Here is a 19004-nt window from a genome sequence, read left to right as displayed (position 1 = left end):
ACTTTTTCCTTGCCTTTTTTAAAATCAGATTCTTGTGTCTTGAGCTGGGCAAACAAGAATGTGTGCAGTCTTTTTACAGTATGACAGATTTTATTACTGAGATCAGAATAGACCACAGTCATACTATATATAATTCAGTAAAGGAAAAAGACTACATCCTGGAATCCCTCTGCCTCGCCCACTTCCTTGCCTCCTTCAAGGAACATCTCAAGAGCTTCCTCGTTGAATATGTCTTCGGCCCCCGCTCCCACACCCACCTACCCTCCACCCTTCTTGATTTCCCAGCTCAGGTGCAAACCCTTGACTGCCCAAAGCCTTGGGAGGAAAACAGAGGCATGTATAAACAATACCACAATGACAGCAGCTAAAAATAGTAGAGTAAATAGGCACAGCCTATTGTCCCAGCGCCTTGGGACGTCCTCCTGACGTGAAAGGCGCTCTATAAATGGAATCTTGTTGTTGTTGTTGTTGTCCTCTGGTGCATTGTTCCAGAGTAGTAGGACACAGGTTCACACCCATAATTCCCTACACAGCTCATTTCCAATTTAAGGAGTGCCAGGGATAGGAGATGCCAAGAAGATGTGAGATACTTATCCACAGGGAGGCAGAGAAAATAGAAAACAAAACCTGGATGACAACGTGTTACGCCCACAAAATATACAGTCAATTCACTTTACAGTATATTCTGTGAAGGGCTTTGAGATGTCTCGAAGACGTTATAAGGCACTATATCAAATGCAAGGATTATATAAGATCCTCTTGTGCACTCTTACACACTTGAATGAATGGCTCATGTGTGATACCTGGCAGAGTCCCTGGAACAAATTGCTGGCCACACTTTCAGCTGGGTGAATGCATAGCGGGCAAAATTGTGCACCAAAAGGCTTAGAGGTGAAAACTGGCGACCTTCAGCAATACTAAGAGCAAACTAGTGCACAGTAATTAGGTGCCCAAGGGAGTACCCAGTATTCTCATGCTAACAAAGAAAGCAGCTGGTGCAGCGCACAAATATCAAATACATCATTAAAATTAAAAATCAGATCAATCTGCACCTGGAAGAGAGACAAATGCCATCCTCAGGCTACCAAATAGAAGTGGGAACATAAGAGATCATAGGTTCATGGGTGTGAAAGGCAAGTTATTTAATATAATAACAAATAATCCTTCCACTTGATATACCAGACTTGCCAGACTAATGCGGTGGATCTGGTCTCACGAACTGGAAATTCCAGTTAAGTGTAATTACAATGCCGTTAACAGGCTTTACAGGCCTTTTTTCGGTGCCGAAAAATGAAGGTCAAGGCCCTGTAATTGTTTGAATCCGATAAGCAGAAGATAGCTAATAAAGCATCTTCTGCTCGCAGATTCAAATTGAATAAAGTTGATACCTGGCTACTGAAGGCCAGTAAGGACGGTGAGGTGAAGGCGTGCACTAGGAGTTTACATGGTGGGAGTCTGCGGGACCGGGCCCATTCCAACTAGGTCCAAATTGTGGACATGTGGAGTCCAGTAAGCCAGGGTAGTGGTGCCTTTCATTTCACAAGGATGTCTCAAAGGCACTTCACAGGATACACTGTAAAGTGTAGTGATTATATTTGTAGGCAACAGGTAACCAACAGTTGGTTTACCAGGAAGTGATTAAAGTTAGGCCAGTGGACACAGAAAGAGGTGAAATTCCTATCAGTGGAAGTCTGTAGTTACTGATGTTCTGCAATGACTCTACACAACTTCAGTGGAAATCTCAGCCCTTTGCTTTCAGAGATGTAATGGGGGAGACACTTTCCTTACCTGAGTAAATCTTCGTACTAAACAGGTTTTTCCCACACCAGCATTTCCAATCAAGACAATTTTAAATAGGTAGTCATAATCTTCCATACTCATTTACACACCTGGAAGGAAGGGACAAAAAGCGTTTATTGTAACAAAACTACCAATGTCTTAACTTACAACAAGATTCCATTTATAGAGCGCCTTTCACGTCAGGAGGACGTCCCAAGGCGCTGAGCTTAAATTGGTCTACCTCAAAAAAAAGGAAAAACATATTTTGGTATTTCAACTGGGCGTAGTTCCCATCAACAGCAAGTCTGATGTGCTCTCAGAATCATAATTAACAATATCCACTGTGGCCAAGAGGATTATTTCACAAAATTACTTTTCTATTCTTCTTTAGCCATTACTGATGAAAGGATCATAACTCTACTGTCAAAATTCTCAGAATAAACAGAAACATCCAATTACAATTTCAAACATATTCAGGCAATAGATTATAACTATTATCCATCTTGTGAATGGATCACTAGAGGTTTTGTTTTAAATATTAAAATGTTGCTGAGCACATCAAGTTACCTTCTGCGTTCTTGTAGTTTTGGCTTTACTCATTGTCAGGGAGGCAGGAAATTTATTAAAATAATAAAGTGATTATTAGGGATTCAGAAACAAGGGGATAACTCAAATGCATACTTCGAAGTTCACAGAAATTGTCCCATTATAAATTTGTGCAACAATCCACAATGTATTCTTCTGGATTTCATGGTGTTCTGTCAATTCGGTGGGGAATGCAGTGATTGGCATTAACTCAGAAAAGTTTTAAATACCTAGGGAACAAGCTGGCAAGTCAACGGGTGACCTTTGCAGGAAAGACTATCCCTCTCCCTTATTAGCCAGAGCGAGACAAGATAAACAGCCTCTTCTGAGAAGACAGTGCCATCAAGATGAATATACCACCCCGATTACTAGATGGTTAAGATGATACCAATTTGAATACTTACCTCAGTATTCAACACCTGAACAATAAATATCAAGGTCCACATGAGCAGGAAAGGTCAGAAAATGTCATTGCATAGACTCCAACTCATCAAAGGGAAGGAGTCACATCTTCCCCAACCTGCATCAAAATAACTAGGATACCAAACCTAAAATTTTTGCGTCTTAGAACTATGTAGATCCTGCACTCCCTGGATTGGGCTGAAGGTAGTTTACCTAATACACCTAAACTTTCTCTTGTACATCAGCCCTGGAAGTCACCCTGAGGAGACATGCAGCAATTCCATTATGATCAGCACCCTATGGGTTGTGGAGGGAGACCTGTGGCTCCCTGAGCAGCCCCCAAACACTACCTACGTACGTTCCTCCCAAAGATTTAACAAATATCCAGCAGCCCTTTATACATTGCAGGCTAAAACTATCGAAATTCGAAGAAATTTCCTTCCCCCCATCCCATCTTCCTAGCACCAGCAGACATCTCATCAATCAGTTCAAAGACTCGATCAAGGTAGTGATAGAGATTTTAACATAGTCAATCTTGCACACCGCTGTAAATAGTCTTATTAGTTTAACTTTTTCTTAGCTTTGTACTTTTTTTTGTTTTGTTCAGCACCTTGGGACGTCCTCCCGACGTGAAAGGCGCTATACAAATGTAATCTTGTTTTTTCTAAGGCATGAATTTTCACAAATAATACCTTCTTTTCTAAGTGTGGAAAATGTCCACATTTACCTCGCTGTTTGTACCTTTATCATTACTGAATAAAACAAATACAGTAAAATCCCCCAAAGGTTCACTAAAACCCTTTTTTTTAATAAATTATGCTGACAAGTTTTTTTTAAATCTTACAATCAAAGGCATTAACAGGTGAAATGTCTATCGGTACCAGTCCCATTTTTATTCTCGTTCGTTCCCCTCCTACATAACAATAAAGAAGCTTGAAGCACACATTTCATGAAATAGGGTTTAGAAACATCTGAAAGCCTGGCATTGTGCAGAATGTTTCAGAACATTCTGATACTGAGGAAGAAAAGCATGGAGAATAGGGAAGGGGGGGGAATAAAGTGTCCACAAACAGGTCCTGCATTGTCTAATACTGAAGCACTGCACAATTGGGGACTAGAGAAAACTAAACGGAAAATGCATGACAGACCGTTCTAGTCAGAGGAATGAAAGTACTGAATCCGTCACCACATAAGCTGTGTGTAAACTGTTGTTAAGACTCATGGGGGAGCGGGTGAAAGGGATTGTGGATAAGGAAGTGGGTGGGCAGATAGGATTGCAACAGCATCCATCTTTCTAGTTGTTTTGATAAGCAGCAGCAGACACGTCACATAAAAGTTTGCCTCATTTTGCCAAATCACTGTACATCAAAGCAACCACTGGCCAGAACCCCAACTGTTCACAGCAGACAAAAAGTAAAACTAATATTTAGAAATAAAATGCACCACATTTAGCACACAAACAAAATCATTCACTGTTCCCTGGGAATTTCTCCAGAACGTCCCCTGGCATGTTAACATTTTTGCATTTTTTTTCTTTCCCACCATTTAAAGCGGGAGAGGGGTATAAAATTGTGATCAGAAATGGTCCCAAAGGAAAACTCAATTTTTATTTAACAACCTGCAAGTTGATTTTCTGGAGGAAGGCCCAGAGAGCAATGATAGCGATTTTGCTTATGTGGCAAGTTGATACCGTGCTTCCTTTTGCACATTAAACGCCTGACAGACTAACATAATGATGTTAATCCTGAGTTTCTCCAATTTCTCAACAAGCTTGCAAAAAAAAAAAGGCCTTTATTTTAGGTTGAGACCTTAAACGATGCTTCCCAAATGTCCCACCACACAATCTCGCAAAAGATCTTGTTCTTCTCAGACTCAGGACGTCCTCCCGACCTGAAAGCTATATAAATGCAATTTATTGTTGTTGTTTTTGCTGCGCGTTCATTTTCTGAATAAATGGAAACAAAGATCAAGTTCCCACAAGACTAATTTGGTGGTTTCTTTATGGGAGATGAACAGTCAAGAGTTTTCTGGTCAGATGGGAAGCTTTTCAGTTGTAGTAACAGAAGGTGTTGTTCTGTTGATGCTGGAAGTCAGCTGAGAAAGGTCAGGGCTAGCATTGACATCACTGGCTGCTGAAAAAGCCTCCCAAGTTATTAGTGTACTCAAAGTCAACCTCCTACATAGATTCCTATTCCAAATACTCCAAAAGATTTCTCAAGCTGTTTTCACTGACCTAGAAAAAAAAGATTAACAAATCAGTTTGAAACGGCCAAGAAACCCAGAGTCAGCATCAGGAAGCTGCAGCTGCCTAAAAAATGACTCAGGGGTACAGAATTCCATGCATAGGCTAAAAGCAGTAAACAGAAACAGATCTAGAATTATCAATGAGTTCTAAAAACGCAATAGTCGCAAATGGATTTGTGATGGTGATTTGCAAATTCTAGTTTACAATTCACACGCACACAAATCAATTTTCAAATGCTCAAGTCATCAAAGGCAGAAAACAGGTTGGTATTATGCTTCCTGGGCCTTTGGTCAGCTAAAAACAAAATTGTTGAAAGCAAAACCCCAGCAATGAACAAAACTTCCCATTTGTGATTGCAGCTGGAGTTTTCTTTCAGGCCTTTTTAGCTGCTCGCCCAAATACCTGAAAAGTCCAAGCAAAGCCGGATAGCAAACAGCCAGTCTTTGCCAACTTTGGGGATTTGAAAGATGGCATTTTGGAATCTTACATTTGTGAATTTCAACAACAACTTGCATTTATCTAGCACCACTCAGGCAGGGTAGAGTCCCAGAGCACGATGCCAAGATCCTCCTCTTCGACCGCACATGCGGACATCCTCCTACCCTACCCTTCCTGCCCTCCACCCCTCCTGATCAGGTCCAAATTCCCGACTGATCCCATCCTTCAAAATGAAAGGAGCTGTATAAATGTAATTTGTTGTTTAAACGTCAGCAAGCCATGGGAATGAGCTACAAAAGCCAACATTAACATAAACTAGGCTGGCACAGAAGTCAACAAAATAACAGTAGTTGCCAAAATGCATCTAAATTTCATTTTATTTTTATTGTGATTATAGTAATTTCATTCACTGTAATCTGAGCCTCTAACGGTCCTGTTCGACATGGGGCATCTAATTGATTTCTCATACATAGCCTGTCGGTGCATCCATTTCTCTGGCTCGAGGCAGAACTTCACATTGTGTGTCTAGTACTAGAAACTCTAGAAGATGGCTCTTGCTATGGGACAAATCAAGTGCTCTCTCTGACTCAGCCCAGCTCAGTTTAAGCGTAACTTACGGCATGGTTGTGTTACCCACTTAAAAAAAATAAAACTTGAAAATATCAAAACAAGAAACCACAGACAATATAAAATCCACAGAGATCTTCATTTGTGCACAACTGACAGAAACTATAGTTGCATGGATCTTGAACTGCCAGATAAAGAATGGGCACTCACTTCAAGGCTGTTTATGGTACATTTCTATATGCAAATTGGCTGCTGCATTTGGCTACAAAATACATAGTCCCTATACCTTACAGTATATCTGGTGAAGTGCTTTGAGAGTCTCCGAACATGAATGACACTCGTTCAAATGTAAGGATTATCATCATCAACTTGTATCGATTTGCAACAATAAAAGGTTACAAAACAAAATTCCACTTTTTTGTTTTTTACGTATTTGGGAACAAGAACCACATCAATTTATAGCACAAACCATTCAGCCCATCTTTTTTTGAAAATATATATTTATAATATTTAATACAACAGAAATCCAAAACAAACACAAAAACTTCTGTTTACAAATTTTTCCCCCACCCTTTCTCCCAATACACAAAATATTCCATTGTTTACGGTACATTCCTTCACCGCACATAGGTTGTGCACACGTTTTTTGGGACGTTCCCTTTAACAGTCGGGAGTCGCTCCTGTGTACACCACATCCATGTGCACACACCCTGATAAGGGGTACTTGCCACTTTCGGAAGGGGCGGTGTGCACCGTATGTGCACATATTTACCGTACATATACTTTTAGGACGCTCTTTGGTTACATCTCAAGCGTCCTTCTGTACCTTTATTTCAGTCAGTTTTGGGCGCGCTTGTGTGCTGGTGCGGCTCCTGCCCGGGTCAGGCCCCATCTGGCCTTTGCCTTGGTTGAGCCAAGCTTCAGCTTGTCCCTCAGTATATCGTCCCTGATCCTAGAGTGCGCGAGCCTGACAGGCTCTCTACGTCCCCTCATTCTGCCAGAAGTGCACACAGTTTCGGGATTGCCAAAGGGCCTCCTTTACCAAGTTCAAGACTATACCGCCCACCATGCCCATGCTTGCTCTCTGAAAGAGCTACTTGTTTACTACCATTACTACTACCTGCCGTTTCTCCATATCATTTTATATTCCTTTTCATTTACCACATATCTGTTTCAGATATTTATCTAATTTCCTCTTAAAGGCTAATATAAGTCTTTCACACTACCTACCCTGCATGAAGTGTTTTATATAATGCAAATATATGGATTCTGGCTTAATCACGGAGCCACATAGGTCACAAATGTACAAGGTGTTGCAGGATGGATTTTCCTGAATTCAGGGATTGGCAGCCACCATTTCTGAATGGATTTTATTTGACATAATTCTTCAGCATTTGTCTCTGAATATTAGTTAAGGCATTTCTTAGTATGGAACAAAAAAAAAGCTGGACAGCAAGTTGCTTTCAGGTTTTAAATATGCGGAAATAGAAACTGAAAATTATCAGCACGTCCAAACACAACTTTTAAAAAAGCATCTGAAACAACTTTTAAATACTTCACTAATTTACTAAACTTGCAGTGTTATCTTGGCACTTGTTTTCCATATAAAATGTACAAAAGTACACACAATGTAGCATTAACCATAGAAACTGATTTTGTACCCTTTCCCTTATGGGGAAAAATCTGGACATCTCATCCAGCCAGATGCTCAAAATCCTTCTGTGCTGCCCGCCAATAGCTTAGCCCCAATCATAGAACAGCACTGTAGCTGGACCAAAGTAAAATACTTCCAGTCCACTCGCCCACTTTCATGTAATTTTTCGTTCTCCAGTCTTCCACATCCATCTCCAACGAGTTTCAGGGAGCAAACTTGAGAATCACCAGTGCAGTTTCGTAATGATGATGGCTTTCTGACTCGTTCGCGACTAGGGAAGTTTTGCAGACATTGGCAACTCTCTAGTAGTTTATACAAGGGATCATTCTAAACAGTGACTGGTGAAGGACCACTCAGCCATGAAGGAAGGGGCATCACAGCAGAAACATGGTCATGAATAGACAAGAACGGACTATGTTACACGGGAGTGGTTTTCCCTAAGTAGCGGCATCATTCCCAGACTCTACTGAGACAACAGCTCACGCATTGCAATCGGCCGCAGGGCTGGTTGAGCTACAGTCTAGTCTTGTTTTGCTCTCAGGTGGAAAGGACTGTATGTGATCATGGATGTCAGGTGTACTGTAGAATTTGACAGCACGGGATGAGGCAATTTGGCTCACCTCATCTGTGCCTCTCTGAAACAGATTTTCAGATTTTCTAGTTCCATTTTCCTGTCTTTACCCCAAGAAATCAGAGTTTGATTGTGATGCATAAAGATTAGTCAAAGAGCCTGTGCAAAAAAAATCACCATCTGGTCTCTTGCAAGACAAATGGCCTGGCCCCTTGACTGAGGTTCTGGAGGGCTGCCAATGCCCTCTTTGGTTTAACCCAGCAAAAGTTGGTGTTTTGTTCCTCGGGGCTGTCCTTGGTCCTCTCCAACATCAACATGCTCCCTCTTGGTGACATCATACGCAGACATGGATCTACTTCCACATGTATGCGAATGACACCCAACTCTGTCTCTCTGCCATCTTTAGTATTTTGCGTTCGGTCTATCTCACTGGTTCCACCCTCGACTCCAGGACCACTGCTGACAGAATGTCTGTTAGACATCAAGTCCTGAATGAGAGCTAATTTTCTCCAGTTGAACGTCAACAAGATCAAGGCCCTCGTGATTGGCTCCATCAGTGCCTACACACCTCAGGCACTGGCAGCATCACCATCAATGGATGCACACTCCACCTCACTGAGCCAATCTGGAACCCTTGGCACTTCATTTGACCGTCAACTGTTCTTTCTAGCCCACATTGGTGCCATGACCCGCTCTGCCTTCCCCACCTCCGCAACACCGCCCGGCTCCACCACTGCCTCTCCCCTCTGGCCACCGAAATCCTCATTCAAGCATTTTCTTACATCTAGGCTGAGATACGCCAACTCCCTGTTTATCTGCCTTCCCACCGCTTCTCTCCACAAGCTGCAGATCATCCAGAACTCTGCAGCTCGTGCCCTCTCTGGCTCCGTAACCTATCAATCACAACCTCACCCACCTCCACTGGCTCCCCATCCCCCAGAGGATAGTTCAAAATCCTCATCCTAGCCTTCTAAATCCTCCACGGCTTTGCTCCTTCCTACCTCTGTGACTATGTAACACCATATCAACCTGTCCGCTCCCTCTGTGTAACAGGTTCCAGCCCACCCCACCATCGGCGGTTGGGCCTTCAGCCTCTCTTCCCCACCCTTTGAAACTCCCATGCCACAGTCCCTTTGCCTTGCTCCCTCTAAAATAAAAAAATGAGAATAAAAAGATTTCTACTGGACTTCAGTCTGTTTTTTTAATACGTCAAACAAATGTTAGTAGTCAATAAAAGACTGAAAACCTTCACTCAAGGCCACATAGCACACAATTCCACAAAACTGTGGGAAGCTATACATAGTGCAACTGTTCATTGTACTGCATCAAATCTATTGAAAAGTTGTTTTGTGCAGGCACCGTCTGACCTGTGGAGCAAAGACACCTACATTTAGTATGCTGTGAACTATGCTCCTCCTTCAGCACTTAGTATGGGTACAAAACAGCATAATTCTGCAGAAGGCTACACTACTGGATAAGCATAAAGGAACATTAAAGATAAAAGCAGGATACCTAGGAGTACATTACCAAGAGTCACAAAGGGTTCAGATGATATCCCAAAGCACTGGCAACCTTGTTGATATCATGATTCGAAACACAATTCTAGTATACTGTATTTGCTAGGCTTTACAATATGTAGAAAACAAAAATGCTTATCCAACTAGGAATGCAGGCCTAACCAAGAGAATAAAATTTGTGCATAATTATGTATAATGGGATTTTAACTTTTGACTTTTCACCAAGAAATACAGTTATAATACTAATAAACTTTGCAAATAATATAACACCTTATCGAACAACAACGCCAACTCCCTGTTTGTCGGCCTTCCCAAATCTTCCCTCCACAAGCTGCAGATCATCCAGAACTGTGCAGCTCATGTCCTATCGCGCACCAGGCCCTGTGATCCCATCACCCCCCCCCCCCCCCCCCCTGCTCCGCTGGCTCCCCATCCCCCAGAGGATAGAGTTCAAAATCCTTGCCCTCGCCTTCAATCTCCTCCATGGCCTTGCTCCTTCCTACCTCTGTGTCCTGCTAACGCTATATGAATCTGTCCACTCCCTCCACTCAGCAGGTTCTAGCCTACTCCACGTCCCCGCCTACCATCGGCAGTTGGGCCTTCAGCCTCTCTGCCCCCACCCTTTAGAACTCCATCCCACAGTCCCTTCTCGTTGCTCCCTCCCTTGCCTCTTTCAAGGCATGTCTCAATACCCTCCTCTTCGACCACATCTTCAGGCACCCTCCTACCTTCCCTGCTCTCCACCCTTCCTGATTCCAACCCGGTTCCAAATCCCTGACTGCCTAGTGCCTTGGGACGTCCTCCTGCTATACATATGTAATTTTGTATTGTATTATCATGTCAGGGAGACGCCTAAACCACTTCAAAGGAGTTTGACTGTATTTTGTGGACAAAGCACTGCAGCCAGTTGCGCAAGCAATGTCTCATAACCAACCATGGAGTGAGTGACCAATTTTATTTGTGGGATTGTTGGCCAGAACGCCGCAAGAAATTTCCTTTCAGAATTAGGTAAGCAAGCTGCATCGCTCCGGAGAGAGTGCACATTCCATTCCAACAAATATCTTTGGAATTTCTATGCATAGATGGGATACATGGAATTCAGTTTAGTTTAGTTTAGTTTAAATACTCTTAAGCATGGTGATGAGTTTTCCATATGTCAAACACCCAGCTGATAAGAAGTTTGCTGCTCGCTGAAAGCAGTAAGTTCTGCCTTGCAATTCAAATCCGGACACAATTGTCTTAGTGTACAAGGTTGTAAATACCTTATAATAATAATAATAATAATCCTTGCATTTGATATAGCGCTTTTCACGTCGGGAGGACGTCCCAAAGCGCTTCACAGAACACTGTAAAGTGAATTGACTGTATATTTGTGGGCGAACGCGGCAGCCAATTGCGCACAGCAATGTCCGACAAACAGTCGTAGTTTGAAAATGACCAATTTATTATTGTTTTTGGAGGGATTATTATTAGGCGTGTGGAGTAAGGAAACTTGCCCAAGGTTTTGCTTTGCCTGGAATTGAATGGAATTCAAGTATATGCAGTGGAGGGTTTATGAACACCATCAAATGGCTGAATTCAGGCACCAAGTGGAATTTTAGTTTTTAAATTATCTACATTGGAAACAAGTTTTTGAACTCTAAGAAATGGGAGGCTTTTCACTGATGTCTGCAATATGCTTATCTTGTTCATTAAGGTAGGATTGCCAGCTCCTAACCAATGTACTTTGTACCTACACATTGCAGGACAAAGGTTTGTCATTTGCAGCCAAAAACCCACAACTGATTTGTCAATTCAGAATATGTGAAAAAAAAGTTTTAGTAATCACCGATTCTGCCCTCAGCCCTCCTAAAACTTGAAGGGGAACAGGAATCCAATGGTGGTGGTGGGGAGTGATGAGGTGGGGTGGGGGGGGTCAGGAATAAGGAATACTCTAATGCACACTTTCAAATGCCTAGCTGGCTAACATTTTGTCAAGCTGGGAAGTTAGGTTTCAAAGTTCCAAGGTGCTGCTTCCAAAATGTTCAGTTTCAAGAATGCAATGAAGCAACACTGATTATTTCTCTGTAGGGAGAGAAATAAATTCAAAAAACATTCAACACATGTCCTACAAAGCTATGATACGTCACTGAACTGTAATTGTGCAATGAATTGTTAGCAAACCAGTCAAAGGTGCAAACACACATAAATGGCTACATGCCCTAAACAAGCCAGTCTCCACTATGATTGTCTTGATTCAGATATTCAACATCACTAATCTTCCACTTCCAAGACACCAGTATCCAATTAATGCAAGAAATGTAGCACAATGGGTTGCCCAATGCTCTGAAGAAATGACTGGAAAAAATACTGATACAGTATACACAAATTACAATGCAATACAAATTTACATTTATATGACCCTTTCACGTTGGGAGGGAGCCTCATTATATTTGATATAACAAGGCTCCCTACCAACATGATATGGGTGATAATTAAGTATCAAGCACAAGGTGACATTGTAAAATGGACGCTTCGAATGCGACTTGTTTACAGCAGTGGAAATATGGTGATCCGTCAACTTGCCCATCAAATTAAATTCATAACTACAGAAATTGAACATATTGGTTAAAAATAAATGTATACTTAGCTCAAATAGCTTATACAATTATAACCATCCAATTTCAAATACAATACAACACATACTCAAAACCAAATTCATTTGATACAATCACATCTGACATATGCATGGTTTAATGGCTTGCTGTTGTGTACCAGTGCAATAAAGATTTTAATTGAAGCCTGGATACAAAGAGGTGAATGTAAAGAAGCACCAACTCAAGAATGTTGGAATGCTATAACAATCAATCATATTATTGGAACTAATCCACATACTCCAACATAGCTTTCTAGGAAGCCGTTTCTTACAATATTGAATGGTGTGTGATTCATATTTCACTTTCAAAGTGATGAAAGTGTGCATGAATCTAGTTCTTTATGGATCATCAGACACATTTGATCTTGATTAAAAAAAATCACCATTTGCATTGCAGGCTCACTAGATTGAAACCATAATGTTTAGATTAGTGCTGATTCCAAAAAAGGTTATTGTCTTCATCATCCTTTCCATAGCAGCAGTTTGCAATGCCCTTAATATGGATAATTTTACACAATTTGGGACGGAAAGAATTTACATATGTTAAAGGATTCTAGTCTTAAGAGCTGCTCTCCACTACGTTTACCCTTTGGAACCTCTCTTTGTATGATGATTGCCAAACTTTATCAGTTTTTTTTTGTTCTGGGTCTCCGTCGACAAGTAACTGAGTGGCGACTGGCCAAACTTTCCTTCCACAGGTTTCCTCCCAAACAATGGTAGAGATAAATAGAAGTAAAACACATTCAAGAACAGCATGAACTGAATCCATTTTGTAAAAGTTTAGAGGTTTAGAAAACTAACATTTTAGCTTCTGCACTGGGTTACAGTATTTTAATCTCAACCCCCTATTCTAATCCAAACCCTTTTTGACTGGTCCTCTTCAAATTTACAGAATATTTGAATAAGCACATTGCCATTTGCTTAATGGTGTAAACAAGACCTAGGTAACCCATTCAAATCCCACTCACATTAGTTTTCACTCACATTTGCACTCATACACTTTTCTAGGAGGCAAGTGGTTCAGCCTCTGTGGACCAGTCAGAACGGAAGGAGAAAGAAAGCAAGATGGTCTGATATGTAACCCCCCCGGCAATCCTGATGGTTGGTCAAGTAGCAATTTCCAGCAAGTGTGAGATTACTTTCCCAATTGAGGATGAGGCAAGGGAGGAAAATGAAAGTAAAGATATATCCTAACATGAAGTCAGGCCATTGCAAATATTGGTTAATATAGTATTGTACAGTATCATTTACATTATTTTGTAAACTTTAATCACATTTTTATCTGTACAGTAGTAGGATTCTAGCACATATTGTTGAACAGTATACATTTCAGATTATGAAGTTAGAATGCTAAATGGGAGATCATCCAAATTCACTGTATTGTATAAATTGTATTTGAAATAATTTCAGACAAGTCCGTACAAAACACAGGGGATTTCCTATGTGGCATTTTTTTCAGGATTTTCCCCAAAAAAGGAATACCATAATAATACTTGCATTTGATATAGCACTTTATCACGTCTTTAAGACATCTCAAAGCGCTTCACAGAATATACTGCAAAGTAAATTGTCTGGATAATTTGTGGGCAAAACATGGCAGCCAATTGCACACAGCAGTGTCCCACAAACAGTCGTAGATGGAGTCACCAAATTTTTTTTGAAGGGAATGACCAGAAGAGAGGCTGCTCTGCCCAATAACACCTGACTCAAGAGCAGCATCGATAAAAGCTTGCACATACAGATTGTACTACTGTTTTTTAAGATTTAAATGCATGCAATTCACACATCCTCAATGTTTCCTCTTGATTTTTCACCATTCCTCCTTACTTTCACTCCAGCGAGGGCAAGCAAGCGACAAGTCTGCAAGCCTTGACTGATACTGCTCTTGAGCATGCCTCTTGTTATTCTGTGAAGCAACTCCTTTTGTGGTCATTCCTCATGTGGAAAAATAGCCCTTTTCCATTCTGAAAGATGAGAAACCTGCCATGGGAAATTCCAGGCACAAACCTACCTACAGCACTAATGAAGAGGTTGGTGAAATTCATCTGAAATTCAATGCAACTGACTGCAAATTGAATTCAGGATGTCCTACATTCCAACAGAAACCCTAGTAAATCATATGACATTCCTTGCTTCTAGTATGGGCAAGCTTGCTCATTTCTAAACCAGCAGAATTCATGGGGGAGGGAAGAGTTTGGGAACAGATATTTTGCATTTCTATAAAAGCAAGTTTTCATGTGCTCGAGTCCATTCACACCAAGGTAAACAACTCAACTCAGCCTGGTTCACCAACTCCTGGTGTCAAAAATACTTGAACAACTTTTCCATTTGCTGTTTTGCAAATTTCCAATAAGAAATTTGGACAAAATGTCTAGTCACAATTAGAAATGACATCTATGTTTTGCATAGATTCATATTTTGCTCCATAAGTTGTAAAAACACTTCAAACGCTTGTTCGAGAATACACTTTCCACACAAAGAAATGGAATCTAATACAGGTGCTCAGGTTCTTTGAACCTCAAAGAAAACAATAACGGTTTAAGTTAACAACTTTGTAATAGTCATATTTTTTTTAAGGCAACAACAAAAGGCTACAAACAAAAGTAGATATGTAAAATACCTTCAAACACACAAAGCATTTACACAAATTTTATACCAATATGGATGAATAGACCATCAAAGGACTTTTTTTCAAATTACTTTATATATGGACACAAATTTGTTATTTCTACCCGTGAGTACAAATTGCATTCTTTTCATGTGAAAATAGAATATTCAAAAGAATATTGAAAAAAAGGTCTGCCTCTCCTCTGCTGTTTGTGTTCACCTTAATAATAATAATCCTTGAATCTGATACAGGACCTCATCATGTCATTGAGACTTTTCAACGTGCTTTACAAAATATATGATTCAACAACAACTTTTAAGAGAGTACACAATTATTTGGGGAGGACAAGTTTGCAAGGCTATGGGGAGAGTGGGGGAGTGAGATTGATTTGGAAAGCTCTCTTAAAACAGCCGGCATAGATACAATGGGCCGAATGGCCTCCTTCTGTACTGTATAATTCTATGATTCTATACTGTAATGATGCAAAACAGTACCTTATCGCAATTAGCAAAAATCACAGGCCACCCATATTGGTAATGATTTCCACAACATTACCCTGGGTAACGTCTTGACATTTGACTGCATTGGTCTGCTTTCAGCTAAGAAGCTGAGTGAACACAATCAAAAGCCATTACTTTCTCCAGAAAATACTTCATCCAAGTCTCCCATTTGTTGCTCCTGATTGCCATGTATACTGTGCTGTAATTTGTTCAACCTATATTTGGATAAATTACTGATAAGTGATCCCATAATAAAATTAAATTGGTTACCTTGCAATGGCACAAATTACCTACAAATACGGTCACTTCACTGCCCATTTTGCATTTTTTTTTCCTGGTGCTTCACAGGAAAGTGCTCAATGGAAGGATTATTATTTTACTTAAGCTGGATTGAAGAGTCCTCTTAAACTGAATTATTTGTGCTTATTTGTGCTCGGCCGACTCCATTGGCTTCCCATCACACAGAGGATACAGTTCAAGATCCTGGTCCTCATGGCTTTGCTCCCCCCTACCTCTGCAACCTCCAAACTCCCAACCACCCTGCCCGCTCCCTCTGCTCAGCCAGTTCCGGCCTGCTTCATGTCCCACGCCTCGTCCACCCCACCATTTGAAGGCGGGCCTTTGGCCACTCTGGCCCCTCTGGAACTCCATCCTGGAGTCCCTCCACCTTGCCCCTTCCTTGGCCTCCTTCAAGACCCATCTCAAGACTCTCCTCTTTGACTGTGCTTTCAATCACCCCCAATCCCGACCCGCAGCTCGTCCGAAACACTGACTGTCGAGCACCTTGGGACGTCCACCCGACATGAAAGGCGCTGTACAAATGTAATTTTGTTGTTATTTCATGTTCCTCCAGTTTAATCCTTTCAAGTAGGAAATTGCAGTCCCTCTTCTTTCTTTCTCCTTTTTAAGAGTGACTTTTGCTGACGTAATTTCTTAGACATCAGCAGCTCTTCAGAGTCTTGCCAAAGTAGCCATTCTTCAAATGTAGGACTGAACAGTCACTGACAACGGTGGTGGGCACAGCCAAGTTCAATCTTATCATCACCCAACCACTAGACACATGCACTTTCCTCACCCCCTCCCTTGCCTCCTTCAAAACCCATCTTAAGACCTTTCTGTTCGATCATGCTTTCGATCACACTCCTTCCCCCTGCCCTCCACGCTCCCCAACTCGGGTCCGAAATACTGACTATCCAGGCCTTGGGACATCCTCCCGACTTGAAAGGTGTTATACAAATATAATTTTGTTGTTGTATGTCGGGTGAGGCTAGTCTTCCTCATAGTTATATAACCTGTGAAGACTCATGTGGCTATTATTTAAAACATTTGCTCTAAAATGGCAAGATCAAGTACATCTAAATATAAGTTCAATGTTTCATTAAATGACAGGTAACAAGCATTGCACTTCACAAGGCATTCTTGCTTGCTGGATAAGAAGCTAAAGCAACTGACCCAGAGTTATCTTAACTAAATAATTGCTCTAAACTCTAATATATTGTGAATCTTTTCTTCAGAGCTGGAATTTGTGCATTTTCTCTAATCCCAACTCTGTTTATTGGAGGATCCAACATTTCTCTACCCTCTGGGCTATAATGGTAAATTCTGGCACACTTGGTTCTTTCTCCTTTTTACAATAAGCAAGCTCAAAAGGCTAAATAGCTTCCTCCAGTTCTTGAAAGCAAACATAAGAAACCAACGTGTCTAAAAAGTATGTCCTTAACCTAAGATTTCTGTACAGATTATTTTTAAAACTAGAGCATGCAAAAATAGAACTGAGAGACAAAAATGTTCTGTGGTATAATTTACAACCAAACCTGCCTAGGGCCTATCAAACATCAATCCCTCCATAATGTACAGGTATACAAGATGTCCATTTGTGTGCTTGGTAGAGGTGCAGTCCAGTAGATATAGAATACAATTTGCACTTATAAATCATCCTTGATATAAATTGATGTCTAAAAGTAGAGATCTAGTGAACATCAGTGGACATTACTTCTATCTTGGTTTCTAATGGTCAACCCCATTCTAAAATCTATGCCTAATTCTAGTTTTGAAAGGAAAAAACACACAACAGCATCTGTTTGCAACAGCAAGGTCATACAACCTAGCCATTTGGAGATTGATCAATTAACTGGATGAATGTTGGCTAGGATATCAAATAAGATTCTCTCTCTTTTCAAATAAGAACATTGGATAGTTTCATGAGATCTTTAATAATAATACTTGCATTTGATATAGCAGCTTATCACATCTTCGAGACACCTCAAAGCCACCATTTGACAGATCTCAGTTTAATATCTCATATTAAAGACAACCTTGTATACAACTCATTTGAACCTCTGTATGACAAAATAAAGAATTGTTACACTGAGCTCAAATGCATTGATTGCATTAGACCACAAGACCAATTGTAACTGTAGTATCAATTTGTTGTCTGGGAAAAAAGTACCTATTGTTCATGATAGTAAAAATGACATCGTACCCAAACTGTGGAAATAAAATTTTGCAATACTGAATGAATAGTTTAGAAGCCCAGTGGGCAATCAGCTTTTCACCTTTTGATCTGAAGGTGGATAAAGTGGCCAAAAATATCCTCAGACCAGGTTAAGAAGGGAGTTCCTGCAATTGACTTTGAAGATATGGTTTTATTTCCAAGACAGAATTGGAGGTATAGATATGTTGTCAACTTTGTCAGCCAATTCCCAACACTATAACCAGTTCTAGCTAGTTAAGTATCATGCAATCGGTTGACTACTGTATAGTTTATTATCCATTCCCTTGGTATACTTTATGCACCCACTAAATAGTGTGATATGTTTTAAAATTAAACTTTGATGAGCATGAGCTATAAATGTCTAGAAAACTGAGCTGGAAATGGATTTAAGATACAATTGAAATCACAAAACAGATTTGGATGAAGAAGGCCCATCAGACCACTTAATCTCATTCTCCCAGAAAATCTATCCTACCATCTGCCCATTACAGCATCAAGCTGTTTCTTCAATTAGTCAAGCGTCCTAGCCTCAACCACTGCTCCTGGTATCCCATTCCAACCTGATTCATCATTAATTACCCTATTAATTACCCCGATTCCTTCTAGATTTGACCTCCTCCCATGCATTTATTGAAAAAAAACAGAAATTTGGGTACAACAGATGAATTGTAAATTTGTATTGCCTGAAGTGTCCTCCAACAATCCAGATTCAATAAGTGATTGTTAATTCAGCATTCAGGGGAAGAAGACTAGCTGCTAACGTTCAACATACACTAGACATAGACGAGAAGCAGGGCATAACGTTTCAGTGTTATTTTATGTGGCCTATTTGGATTGATATTGAATGTGAAGGCCTAAATGCATGAGCTCATGGGTTTCTGGGATAAACTATATTATTTAAGATTCTCACTCTACTGCTAGCTTTTTCTCCATGCCATTATTTGTCCCAGAGTAGATGAGATGTGTTTAGGAAGTCTAGCAGTGGAATAATGTTTGCAAAACGTATAAG

General features: G+C 40.6%; 1 protein-coding gene across 1 annotated transcript in view; it reads right to left on the bottom strand.

The window, feature by feature from the left end:
- rab30 (RAB30, member RAS oncogene family) overlaps positions 1–19004 on the bottom strand; it is a 42869-nt gene that overhangs the window by 14581 nt on the left and 9284 nt on the right. The window contains exon 2 of the mRNA XM_007902721.2: positions 1789–1889. Within this exon, the coding sequence (XP_007900912.1) occupies positions 1789–1881 (93 nt within the window). The 5' untranslated portion in view covers positions 1882–1889. The remainder of the gene's footprint in view (positions 1–1788; positions 1890–19004) is intronic.

Source organism: Callorhinchus milii, unplaced genomic scaffold, assembly GCF_018977255.1.
Source record: "Callorhinchus milii isolate IMCB2004 unplaced genomic scaffold, IMCB_Cmil_1.0 Scaffold4, whole genome shotgun sequence".
In the NCBI taxonomy this organism is placed as follows: Eukaryota; Metazoa; Chordata; class Chondrichthyes; order Chimaeriformes; family Callorhinchidae; genus Callorhinchus; species Callorhinchus milii.
Note: the sequence above shows the minus strand (reverse complement) of the source record. Positions and strands in the feature narration are given on the sequence as shown.